At 40.0% G+C, this 13,749-nt stretch overlaps 2 protein-coding genes across 8 annotated transcripts; one reads left to right on the top strand and one right to left on the bottom strand.

The window, feature by feature from the left end:
- The first annotated feature begins 916 nt into the window (after positions 1-916).
- LOC6583863 (transmembrane GTPase Marf) lies at positions 917-5,304 on the top strand. 7 transcript variants are annotated; one of them, XM_044008199.1, is made up of 10 exons: positions 917-995; positions 1,059-1,206; positions 1,922-2,213; positions 2,280-2,569; positions 2,656-2,994; positions 3,135-3,146; positions 3,370-4,296; positions 4,369-4,539; positions 4,606-4,802; positions 4,888-5,304. In XM_044008199.1, exons 2-10 carry the CDS (start codon positions 1,186-1,188, stop codon positions 5,087-5,089), a joined length of 2,451 nt encoding a protein of 816 aa, XP_043864134.1. In that variant the 5' UTR covers positions 917-995; positions 1,059-1,185; the 3' UTR covers positions 5,090-5,304. The 7 variants fall into 7 exon arrangements, with proteins under 7 accessions (XP_043864134.1, XP_043864146.1, XP_043864133.1 ...); XM_044008211.1 differs by having other exon boundaries at positions 955-1,206; positions 2,129-2,213; XM_044008198.1 differs by having other exon boundaries at positions 955-1,206.
- Positions 5,305-9,074: 3,770 nt separating this feature from the next.
- On the bottom strand, positions 9,075-10,761 carry LOC6583862 (serine/threonine-protein phosphatase 6 catalytic subunit). Its single transcript, XM_002009488.4, has 4 exons — positions 10,532-10,761; positions 10,154-10,441; positions 9,896-10,050; positions 9,075-9,834 (listed from the first exon to the last, which is right to left on the bottom strand). The coding sequence occupies exons 1-4, from the start codon at positions 10,694-10,696 to the stop codon at positions 9,531-9,533; spliced, it is 912 nt and encodes a 303-aa protein (XP_002009524.1). The 5' UTR covers positions 10,697-10,761; the 3' UTR covers positions 9,075-9,530.
- Between the last annotated feature and the right edge of the window lie 2,988 nt (positions 10,762-13,749).

Below are 13,749 nucleotides of genomic sequence, written 5' to 3'. Positions count from 1 at the left end.
TCACAAGCAAGACGCATATATATATATATATATATATATATATATATATATATATATATATATATATATATATATGTCTCGTAATTGTATGTATGTCTTTATATACATTTTATATATGTATATATACATATGAGCATATGTTGAAAACTGCAACAGCAAAACAATAAGTTGAAAATAAGGCAACATTTAAATATATATTAAATAGACTAGCTAAATTATGAATGAGAAACTTATAACGAACAGCAATAGAGAAAATAAAATCACTAAATAAGTTGTAAGCTCTATTTATACCATATTAAGTTATATAATGGGAGATAGCTGTTTGCACACATACACGAACACAGAAAAACACCAACACACAAACAGACACACAGAGACCCCAAACTATCCTATTTCAGCATTTTTTTTTCCAAATATTTAAAGGATCTTTTCTTATGCCCTTTCTGAACTGCTTATTAAGTTTGTTACTTAACTACATTTTAAGCCAATATTATGTTTGAAGCGTTTCGATACATTGACTTTACTTTACTTAACGTTACCCAAATACCAGAACCACTCAAAGGCCCGCCTAAAATCTAACAACTAACTTGATAACAAATTTACTTTTAATTTACCCTTTAACTATATAGTTTTTTTCTTTTTACGTTTACTTTAAATACAATGGAAACATGTTATTTTATGTAATTTATTGCAAACCAGTAAATATAATAACGAAAAATAAACAAGTGGAAAGAAATCCTCTACACAAAAAATTTAATAAAAAAAAAACGGAACAATAATATACAAAACAAATTCAATTGTGTTTTTCCTTTGGTTAGCTGTATTTGAAATTGCGCGGCATATGGAATGGGCTTTAGAGCTTTTATCGTCTTGTGGTACAAGACTTATCGACCAGCCGCCACCAGTTCGAAATGTCGATACTGATTGTTCGGCATTTTGCAGCACTAGTGGCTGCTGATTTGTGCACCGTGTTACATCACTTAGACGAATTATAGGTAAATTGAACGGGATTTGAGCAGCGCTGAGCGATAGAGTAAACAATAAGTTATATCTAATAGAAATGTGCCTAAAATTGCCGATTCGGAACGCGATCTCATAACAATCCCAGGAGCCCAAAAGGCCGCACTGCTGTGAACTTGCGGGCTGCGTGTTTTGGATCGCGTTCGCCGGAAACATAAACATACGATGAGCGAAAGCACAAATCAGGTTAGTTGATGGTCAGGTATAACAGTGCAAATCCTAAACTGAAGACGCAACACGGGGCCAGTAGAAGAAATTATCAGCGTATATGTATATTTTTTCGTTGATTACGATTGCCAACACACACAAGCATAAATAAACTGCGCCGTTGCAGCAGCAATTGCTCGTCTCTCTCTCTCTGTGTGCGTGTGTGTGTGTGTATGTGCGAACGTGAAAAGCCACACAAAAGTTGAATTTTCGCTTTGACTTTCTGTTGTTATATATTTTGTTATTTTGGTTTAGTTATGCCTTTGAAGTCATATTTTGTTACGTTTTCCTTTTCTTTTCAGTTTTGTGCCATTGATTTTTGAGTATATCACCCCAAAAATAACGATAAACAACAGAACAGTGAAAACCCAGAAAAAAATTTAAAAAAATATACAAAATTAAAAAAATATATAAAAAATTAAAAAAAAAATACCAATCCAGTTTTCAAAGCAGCCAAAACCAAAGCCGATAACGATACCGATACAGATATATCGATATCAATAACAGTATCAACGTGCACTTTTATTGTTATCATTTTCGAGTCAATTTTTTTTTTGGCAGCAGTATAAACCGGGACTGGGTTGGGGCTGGGGACGGGTATCTCCTTAGGCTGCATACCTTTTGTTTTGTATCAAAATTCTCTCTTCATTTAAAAAAAAAAAACCAAAAAACTTAAACGCAAACCAAACAAATGGCGGCCTACTTGAATCGCACCATTTCACTGGTGACCGGCCAAACGGGCCCATCCGCCAACGACAAAAACTCGACAACGGGCAACGACACCGTCGACGATTCACGGCACAATATATCGCTGCAAACGTCCGCCTCGTCCACGTCGGCCAACATGACCGGGATAACTGACAACCGCATGTATCAACCGAATGACAAATCGCCGCTGCAGATCTTCGTGCGCGCAAAGAAGAAGATCAACGATATCTACGGTGAGATCGAGGAGTACGTGCTGGAGACAACCACCTTCATCACTGGTAAGAAAAACCACTGTCTTTGCATTGCATAATGAATACGTCAAACTAAATACTAAACAATTGCAGCTCTGCATGCGGACGCGGAAATTGTGGACAAGGCGGAGCGCGAACTGTTTGAAAGCTATGTGCATAAGGTGGCTGCCATACGTGAGGTACTGCAGCGGGATCACATGAAGGTGGCCTTCTTTGGCCGCACCTCCAACGGCAAGAGCTCTGTGATCAATGCCATGCTGCGCGAGAAGATTCTGCCCAGCGGCATTGGCCACACCACAAACTGTTTCTGCCAGGTGGAAGGCAGCGACGGCGGCGAAGCCTATCTCATGAAGGAGGGCTCCGACGAGAAGCTCAACGTGGTGGTAACTACCAGAGGGATCCATTCCCATACACAAACACACACACAGACGCACACATACATCATTTAATTAAAATTTTCGCTTTGCAGAACATTAAGCAATTGGCCAATGCTCTGTGCCAGGAGAAGCTCAGCGAGAGCAGTCTGGTCCGTATATTTTGGCCACGCGAACGCTGCAGCCTGCTGCGCGATGACGTTGTCTTTGTCGATTCACCGGGCGTTGATGTGTCCGCCAATCTGGATGACTGGATTGACAATCATTGCATCAATGCAGATGTCTTTGTGCTGGTCCTCAATGCTGAGTCGACAATGACGCGGGCCGAGAAGCAGTTCTTTCACACTGTTTCCCAAAAGCTGTCCAAGCCAAACATCTTCATATTGAACAATCGCTGGGATGCGTCAGCCAATGAGCCCGAGTTTCAAGAATCGGTAAGATCTAGCTTTTGTCCAATTCGTTGTGCACCACCTGAGGACTGTAAGCCTATTTGTAAATGTTGTATATTTTTCATTACCTTTGTTTACCACCCTACCAAATACATCATGTGTGTGTATCTCTGTATCTGCGCCAGGAGCTGGCTAAGGTAATGTTCTATCCAGACCCAGTTTCCTGACACATGAGCTTTGTTGTTTTGATTTGCCTGCTTGCCCATGGACATGGACATGGTCATATAATGTCCGTGGCTGCAGCTAATTTTTAGTTTGCATTCAGTAATACATTCCTCGAAGATCTCAACTAATAAATAGTTTATTTATTTATTTTTATTTTTGTTTTTTGTATGGCTGCTGTTGCGTTACCATCTGCAGGTCAAGTCGCAGCACACGGAGCGCTGCATCGATTTCCTTACCAAGGAGCTGAAGGTCAGCAACGAGAAGGAGGCTGCGGAGCGCGTGTTCTTCGTGTCGGCGCGCGAGACGCTGCAGGCGCGCATCGAGGAGGCGAAGGGCAATCCGCCGCATATGGGTGCCATCGCTGAGGGCTTTCAGATACGCTACTTTGAGTTCCAGGACTTTGAGCGCAAGTTCGAGGAGTGCATCTCACAGAGCGCGGTCAAGACAAAGTTCCAGCAGCATAGCTCGCGCGGTAAGAGCGTCTCCGGCGACATGCGCTCCATGCTGGACAACATCTTCGAACGGATTACGATCTTTCGCGATCTGAAGCAGGATCAAAAGAATCTGCTCACCGAGCGCATTCAGGGCACTGAAACGCAAATGATGCAGGTGACGCGCGAGATGAAAATGAAAATTCACAATATGGTCGAGGAAGTGGAGGAGAAAGTGTCGAAGGCGCTCAATGAGGAAATCTGGCGATTGGGCGTCCTCATCGATGAGTTCAACATGCCGTTCCATCCGGAGCGCCTAGTCCTCAACATCTACAAAAAGGAGCTGAACGCCCACGTGGAGAGCGGCCTGGGCAGCAACCTGCGCGCCCGCCTCTCCATGGCGCTGGCGATGAACGTGGAGGCGGCACAAACGGAAATGACCGAACGCATGCATGCGCTGGTGCCGAACGAGAAGCTGCTCACGAACAGCGCCAAGCTGGCGGTGCGCACGCAACCCTTCGAAATGCTCTACTCCTTGAACTGCCAGAATCTGTGCGCCGACTTCCAGGAGGATCTCGACTTCAAGTTCAGCTGGGGCATAACGGCCATGATACAGCGATTCACGGGCAAGGTGCGCGAGCGCAGCAAAAAGCAAACGCCCGCCTTGCTCAATCGCCAGAGCAGTATTGGGGTGAGTCCTCTCCAGCCGTGCCCCATTTGGCAGGACACACATTACAAGATCTCCTTTCATTCTGTCCTTTAGCACTCCGTCGTTACGCCCGTAAGCACGCCCGTGGAGACAACGCCCGTTTGCCTGCTCCCCGGCACGGTCGTGGGCGGAATTACGCCCGAACAGTTATCGGTTATATCGCGCTTTGCCCTGTCCTCGATTGGATCGCAGGGCACAGTGGGCGGTCTTGTTGTGGCGGGCATTGTAAGTATTGCTGGGAGAGAGTCCTGATGTTATTTGCTGGATCTTTAAAACACTGAACACTTGCAGATGCTGAAGACGATCGGGTGGCGCGTCCTTGTTGGCATCGGTGCACTCTACGGCTGCATCTATCTGTACGAGCGTCTGTCCTGGACCAACTCGGCCAAGGAGCGTGCCTTCAAGAGCCAGTACGTGCGGCATGCCACCAAGAAGCTCAAAATGATTGTCGATCTCACGTCGGCCAACTGCAGCCACCAGGTGCAGCAGTAAGTGAATCAGTCGATGGCTTCAATGAATCTGAAGCTGAATCGGAATCGGAATCCATATTGAATTGAATGCGTTTTTTTTTAGGGAGCTGTCGAGCACATTTGCTCGCTTGTGCCGCACTGTGGACACCGCCACCACCGATATGAATGAGGAGCTGAAGACGCTGGAAGCGCAGCTGAACGTGCTGGAGTCCAATCAGAAGCAGTTGAAGCTCCTACGCAACAAGGCCAACTACATACAGAACGAGCTGGACATCTTCGAGCACAACTACATTGCGCCGCAGTAGAGGCTGCTGGAGGATCTGGCGAAACGAACATTTCGACGACGACAAACAGACGCAGAAGAAGTAGAAGTAGAAGAAGAAGATGCCTAACAACAACGACGACAACTTTCCCCCTCTTTCAACAGACAGATGAACATGATAATGAAAATCCTTGCAACCCTTTAAATTGATTCCTTCCTTCAATTTTTTATTAGACACTTCTGCCAAATTGTAACGCATGTTCTGTTCTTTATTTTTTTTTTTAACTTTTTTTCCTGCTCGTATTTTACAGATATTTAATTTTTTTATGCTCACTTGTTGCAGTTAAACTTTTATATATAATTGAGCTGTTTTTTTTTTAGTTCTTTAATAATTATACACATATATGAATATATTGTAATTGTTGTTGTTACACTCTGTATACACACTGTGACATGGCCGGGCGCCATGAAAACATAAACAAAAACAAAAATTTAATAATTATATCTTAAACATTATATTGAAACGATTCCTGTTTATACTCAATCTATAGATAATTTTGTATATATGATACCTATTGTCATTAGCATTATCATTATGATTGTCATTGTCATTACCGTGTTATTGTTTTGCTCATGTTTGTTTACTAAAGAGCTTCAACTGTGCTTTGAGCTGAGAGCGAGAGAGGAAGAGAAAAAGGGATAGAAAATGACACGAAGACCGAGAGAGATAGGTATAGTTGGCTGCTGTGTGAGCGAGAGCGCATGCTGGCGCATGCAATTCAGCGAAAATATTGCGAAATTCTGATTCATTCATTTAGTTTTATTGATATTTTGCTAATTGACGTAGACTTGTGTACGTATTTCATGGAAAGGGTATGTTTCCGTGTATTCCAAGTACGTACGTGTGTATATGTATATGTGTGTGTACAGAAGTATATTAATTTATAGAGGGCGTTTCTTGATTAGTGTCTAGATTAAAATGGAATTTATATAGTTTAGTGCTCAATGAATAAAGCTAAATAATCGTACATACATATAAAAAACGTACATACATGTATGTGCAAGTATTGTATGTGTATCAGTATGTATACATATAGAGCTCTGTAAGCCTCTATTTGAGATCTATGCATGTACATACAGTGGCTTACAGCTTAATTTAACTAGCACTTAAACCCAATTTGAATATCTACAAATTTTTTATTCAAATAGATATATCAGCAAAATTTAAACATAACAAAAATGAGCTCAATGATTTTAAAAATATTTGGAAAATATTTTAAGAGAAATCCATAAAAAGCAATTTCAAAGCTTATTTCAATCAACGACACTCACATTATTTACTTTTAATGATTAAAAATCAACAAAAATTATTTGATATGACGAACCTTTAAAGCCTTTCGGCATAGCTTCCATAAGTTATTTTAAAATTTTATTCTTTTTATGTGCAATATTGCGACTCTTATACAAATATTTACACAGCATTGCACTAGAATGTGCATTAGATGTAGGGAATAAAGATAGGCCTATGAATATGAATATACTATGTACATATGTATATGTAGATCTATTTATTAGATTTACATTTATGTATATACGCTGTGTTGGGTTCTTCTGAATATAAATAATACATTTTATATAATTTAGTAACAATAGGTCTAAACTCTCTCTCTCCTCCGAATATGAACTGAGCCATATAATTTCTACTGGCTGGGTCTGACTGGAGTCTCCTTAGATTGTCGATAGTCCTAACTGACATATATGTATGCCAATTTACATATTGTATATATATGTACATGCCTAAATGCATATATGTATATACCTAGTCCCATTCATATCTTCTTAATTGCAATAGATTTTGCTTTATATGTGAGCTATTAGAAAGTGATCTGATTCATTAAAGGTGCCATTAATCTATTAGTAAAACAGTTCTTAGACTAAGAGAATATTTGTCATAGAAACACACAATGAGATTTATGACATATGTATGTATGTATATCTTGACATCTCATGTCATAAATATGCATAAATAATCCTAAAATATAAGTCTTTGTATATTATGGAAAGGGTACGGTACAGATATGTATATACGGATATACCTATGTAAATATATCTATATATAAATATATATATCTATCTATAAATTTAGATTTACACGGATATATGTATGCATATATATATATATGTGCCTACAAGTGTGTATAGATATGTATATATCTTTCTATATATATAGATATACCCCTTACCATAGTATAGAAAGATTTATTTTGGGTTTATTTTTGAACATTTCGTTAGTTAACGAAAATCGGATTATAGAATTTAGCTAGCAACTGACACGTGACATGACTAACAAAGAAGAGACTAGAGTAGGGACTGCACGACTAGAAGATACCCTGAAGCCTGTGCTTATATGTTTATACCTCTGTCTACATATATGTATTTTATGCAAGAAATTGATCATGAATACACACACAGACACTTATAGACGTATATATAGATACACACACACACGCATACTAGGCGCTTAATCAGCTCTAATTTTCATTATGGGCTTTACTATGAGCAATTACTGGTTGCATCATTTCCATTCCAAATGCGCTTTCATTATCGAATCAACTAATTTGCCAAAACAGATGTCTCTACTAATTGATATACGTTTTACTTCCGCAAGTCGGACAGAAAATGAAAGGCATGCAAAATCTGGAATACTGAGAGTATTTAAAATCTGTGAATCATGGAAGTCTCTAAGAGAGAGAGGGTGCTACCGGTCAAGCAACGTTTAAAACAGAACCTAAACAAATCTATTTTTTACATTTTTTTTTTTTTTTTTTTATAACAAAGAAAACATACATACGTAGGAAAATATAAATGTAATAGAAGAATATAAATTTATATTGTATAGGAATGCTATATTATATCACTGATTAGAGCACAGTGTTTTTACAGTGATCATATACAAAAATTATTCTCAAGTTCTTAGAGTATGTGGTAGAAAACAGAAGAACTCGAACTAGATCGCATAAGCTTTATGGGGTCTGTCATGCCCTCATTCCACCTGTTGCCTGCATATAGATAAAGCCAATGTAACCAGATATTCCATATAAGTTCAGGGTAAATAGACTCCTAGATATAATCTTAGTCATTCAAGGCGTGTCAAAATTCCTTAATTCCCTGAGTAAAGCCCACTTTTAAATATCGTAAAGCCTTCCAGTTGGGGCTACTGCACCCATAAAATACCCAATTATGATTGAAAAACTTTCTCATTTTCTTCCATATTATTTATGAAGCTCCATTTAAATTTATTTATAGAAATTACATTTAGCAAGGATTTCAGGTTTAGTTTATAACTCGGGACACAATTCAATTGAAATTATACAGATGATTTCATTCTAATAATATGTATATGCATGTATAGAGATAAGAGATATATGTATACATATATATATATATATCGTAAGCTGCTGCTATTAAGGCCAACTGATGGATGTAAATTCAAGAGTTTTTATATGTATGTATCGTATATGTATATAGTTTCTGTTTAGCAGACTTATCCATATGCCTAATAAGTTTGTTTGCTTTTTAGCGTTATCTCATAGGAATAATACAAATATGCGAGAGATGCCATCTCTATATTCTATATAGATGTGAACATTTACAACATTTACAACCCAAACAACTCGAAGAGCGAGAACGAAAACGAAAACGAAAACAAAAACAAAAACGAGAACGAGAACCTTAAGTATTATGAATTAATATACAGTTAAATACAGCAAATTTGATAAACATTTGTTTTCGATTCTTTTTAATCTCTATAAAATTAAAATTTGCACTTAATGTTATGTGAAAAGAGAAATGCATTTACATGTTGTCTTTTGCTTAATTTTTGTTTTTGGTTTTAAGTTTTCTTCTTTTTCTTTTTTTTTTGTTTTGTTTTGTTTTGTTTATAACGTGTTTCATCATCATTTTTGTTTCTTTTCGTTTCGATTTTTGTTTGTGCCAAGCAATTGATATTTAAATACAAATAGCACAAATATTAATTAAAGAAAAGTATATATGTAGGTTTCAATATATACATGTGCGTGTAAAGGTAAATGATATACAAATAGATAGGAATATTAAAATAATCGGCTGTATAGCCGGCAACAAAATACAAGGTTGAACAATTCTTTTGAGCATAATTATGAATACGATTCTTTCTCTAAAAGTTGAATTTATAGTGTATGTGTGTTGGATTGTTTGTTTGTTTGCGAGCGAGTGTGTGTGTGTGTGTGTGTGTACGTGAGTGTGCGTTTTGGTCTCTCTGCTGGCGGCTGCCGTTTTGCACGGCTAGTTAACTCCTCAATCTAGTTTTGATCGCTGGCAGTGCGAAGCGAGTCAGCCCTGAAGCGGTGCGACTAGAGGGCGATCGGTCGGGCGGTTGGTCGGTCGGTCGGTGATTGGATGGTTTAGATGGTTCGTTGGCTCTGCTCCATGCACCGTTAGCGTGCTTACAGGAAATACGGCGTCGTGTTCTGTTTGGGTATAACGCGTTCCGAGTCGGGCACGGCCAGAAAGATTTTCGTTTGTCGCTGCTGCGCCGTATCGAAGCTGAGGATGGCCGCCACGTTGCCGCAGCGATAGCAATAGTTGGGCGCGGACCAAACGGTGACTAGCTTGCCCTCGAACATGTACTTGATGCCTTCGTTGACCAGCTGGTGTGCCCGGCAGATCAAGTCCAGATTATTGATGGTCATGAAGTCTTTGGTCACATTATGGCCAAATAGCCAGCCGGCGCCTCGCGGACTTTGGCCCCTAAAATCAAACGTTAGCTCGTCCAGGACGGGATGTTTTGCTATCGCTGCAGTATATTTACCAGTATTCCATGTCCTCGGGATCGGACCACACCAGATCACAGAAGGCGCCTTTGTAGGGTATCTCGCCGTTGCGCTCAATTGTCCGTATTTGATCCAGCGTTATAATCTCCGGACTGAGCCCGCCATGCACGCACAGCACGCTCTCGTCAATGATCTATACATGTGTAGAAAACAAGCGAAGATTAGCATCACTCCGCCTCCCACTCTCACTCCCTCTTCACGTCTCTCTCTCTCTTTCTCTCTCGCACTGTACGTACCGCAGCAATGGTGAGCAGGTCGAAGACCTTACAACAGTATTTCCAGCCATTCGCATTGCCATATTTGCTGAAGCATTCGTCGAAGAAGCCATACACCTTTGTTATCTGCCGCGTCTCGTGGTTGCCTCGCAGCAACGTAATTCGACTTGGGTATCGGGCCTTGAGCGTCAGCAGGCGGGTGAAGGTCTCCAGGCTGTAGTATCCCCGATCGACAAAGTCACCCATGAATATGTAATTCGTGTCGGGCACTTGGCCGCCCGTTCGGAACAGCTGCTCCAGATCATAGAACTGAAATAAATCGATTGTAAGCAGTCTCATCAGCGCAATCTCATCTTAGCTGATTGATAAATGATGAGTGTGTTTTAGGGTGACCATTACCTGGCCGTGTATGTCGCCACAGACTGTGACGGGTGTGCTCACTGGCTGTATGTTCGTCTCCTCTAACAGAATGTCGCAGACAATATCACAGAGTTTTTTCAATTCGTTTTCCGGCAAGTACTTGCACTCCTTCACAATGTCTATCCATTTGTCGACATCACCCATTTTATTGCTTCTGTGTTTTGTGCAGCGCACCCAAAGCCTGTTGGTAAAGTTAGCGGAAAAACGCAACAAAATCCGCAAGTCAATAAATACCAAAACAATATGAGAAGCATGTTGAGCGGCAAAATACTATCGGTAAGTTATGTAAATTAGGCGCGCAATTCATGGCGCGAAAAAAATTCACAATATTTGATGATCGTTTCTAAAAAAATACTATCGATATATTCAGCAAACAAGCTGTTAACATTTGCTCGAACTGCACTGTTATGTGTTTCATAATTCGAATTTGGCGCGAAAACTTTTGATCATTTTCATTGAGGTTTTTATAAAAAAAAATATTTGCGAGCATGAATAATATTTTATAATGCTTGGACTAAAAGCGGCTGATTTTGATTTGCTTGGCATAATGCAATTAAAGCTCTGTCTTAAAAGAGTTGCTATGCCCTGTTTGGCCGTATCCACTCTTTTCGGGTAATGTTTGTCTTATGGCTTTTAGCGCAAAATTAGTTGTAATTAGCTTTTGCTTAAAGCAAATCATAATTAGCATGCAGCAGTGGGACCGACAAAAACCCGCCGCGGCCGCTGCTTGGCTTACTCCTTGATGCCGGGCTTTGTTTTTCAGCGTATAGAAATAATCACGCTTTTAAATTTTATTGCTGTGGCGCGAGCTGCTTGTTGAATTTAGCTCTTTCTCTGTGCATTGGTGTGTGTGTGTGTGTGTGTGTGTGTGTGTGTGTGTGTGGGGAGCGAGTGTGCCAGTGTGTATGTGTGTGTGTGTGTGCTTTGTGTCAGTGGGGCAGAAACATGCTGGCATCTTGTTGTCTAGGGAATGGCGGCAAAGCGGGTTGAGCGGGTTGAGCGGGCTTAGCGGGTCGAGGCATATCGGACCGGCAGCGTAAGCTTGGGTGTTTGGAGGGTCTCATTAATGACGCGCGCGCGGTTTGTCGTTGGCTTGGGCTAAAGGCAAGTTATTTGTATTGTTTTGTATTATTTTCCCTTTTAGTTTATTTTACTTTATTTTATTTATTTTATTTTATTTTATTTTATTTTTTTTGGTTTGTACTTGACTCGACTCTGTACGCTGCGCTGTCAGTGGGGGCAGGCTGACTGTGTGCCATAAAATTGGATTCAAGTGGGTGGGGTGGGGGGCGACAGCAAAGGGTGAACCTGCAGCTGCTTGGTGCGCAGCATGCCAAACTTTTGTCAAGCGGAACGCTAGTTCCGAAAGAAATACAAATTAAGAAAACAAAACGGTAGCTAGCTTTACCAACGAATTAACTAAAGTAATTTAGTGTGTGCGAGTTTCCCCGGCAAAAAATCATTATATTCTAAAAAAAAGGGGTCTAGCAATTTGGGCTATTTTATGAGGACTTAATAAATAGATATGAATCTATATTTCCAATTTGGAGACCCTGGCTCTAAAGATATAGGAGATACAATTCATTTTATAATTGATATTTGATAAGGTTTTTCATTAAGAACAATAACTAAAATAATAAATATATCATATACATTTTTTATTAAAAATCTTGTAGTTCTTGTACTTTCTGAGATCGCAGCGTTCACACATATGGACAGACAGACGGAAATTCAGACAAGCTGGCAGTCGGACAAGGCTAAGTCGACTAAGCTCGTCAGGCTGATCAAGTATATATACACTACATATGTATATTAACGGGCCTATCACGCTGTCTTTTGTCTCTTACATTCAGAGTATAAAAAAAAACACACACATGTATGAATGTAAAAAACAACATATGTATGTAAAGCTACAACTCACATACATACATACATATGCAAAATTACATAGACTACACCACACTACATATGGATGTTGGATCAGCCACTGTCACAAATCATCTTGTTCTCAAGCAAAATTCTAAAGAAATCTTTGATCCAACATCCCGTGTCAAAAATCATTTTATTCTTTAAAAATAAAAAGCTAAAAATAAAATAAAAAACAACACAAATGTTTGATTTAACGTCATGTCAAATGTGTTTTGCCTCACTGTTTTATGCGCATTAAATTTGCCAAATTGACAGCTGAGCTGCATTTAACGGTACTCATCCAGCGACTTTGGAACTTTAGCTTTTACTTTCAACTTCAGCTGCCATTTGCCGTGTACTATACAGTTTGGTTGGGCCATTCGGCGAGCGTTGCGTGCTGCATCATTAGTACCGTTATTTTATGCTCTTCCGCTTACTGCTTTTCGCCACTTTCATGCGTTTTTTTTTACTGTCGGCTTCGTTTCCGCAAAGCTGATGCTACTGCTGCTGTTGTTGTTGTTGTTGTTCTTCTTCTTCTTCAGTTCTGCTTCAGCATCAGCTTCAGCTTCAGGCTTCTTTCCTTGGCGCAATGTTGACAATTAAGTTTAACTTGTTTTCCCTACTTCGTTTCGTTTCGACAATTCCGTTACATCTCTTTTGTCTCTCCCTGCTCTGCCGCTGTCTCTCCACCTTCCATTGTGCTAGCTCTGTGCGTGCTATTCTCTATGTCTATGTCCTGGCAGTTTTTAGTTTTGCCCGCCCCATTACCGCTCCAGTGCCCGCCCACACCCTAACTAACTGTTAGCCGCGCTTTGCTGATTATCAATGCTTTCGTCGTCTGCGGCTGACTCGGCCTGTGACTCTGCTGCTGATGTGGCTGATAATTATGTGTCCCATGTCCACCCACTCGCTATTTGCCATTTGGCCATTTCTTTTTCTTTTTGTATACCCTGTACGCAATGGTGCGAATAAGGTATATATGTTGCGATTGCATGATACTTATTTGCCTGGCAGTTCATCCTCAGATTTCGATAAATTGAATATAAAAGGGGCTTACATTTATTAATTAATTTATTAATTTGTTGATAGCTGATAATGCTTGTCTTATATTCAGAGAGACATTTGCTGGGCACAGGGTAGCGCCTAGTCGATAAGCGACAAATCTTTTTTCGGTGTTTTTTCTTTGCTTGTTTCTGCATTGTCTTCGCCGTCACCGTTGGCCGCATCGAATGGCCATTTGGCCGGCTTTCTTTTTATTGTTGACGTTTTGTTAACTTGTTTTTTCCTGT

This window comes from Drosophila mojavensis, unplaced genomic scaffold (genome assembly GCF_018153725.1).
Source record: "Drosophila mojavensis isolate 15081-1352.22 unplaced genomic scaffold, ASM1815372v1 contig_136, whole genome shotgun sequence".
Classification (NCBI taxonomy): Eukaryota; Metazoa; Arthropoda; class Insecta; order Diptera; family Drosophilidae; genus Drosophila; species Drosophila mojavensis.
The sequence above is the reverse complement of the archived record's forward strand: the minus strand, read 5'-3'. Positions and strand labels throughout refer to the sequence as shown.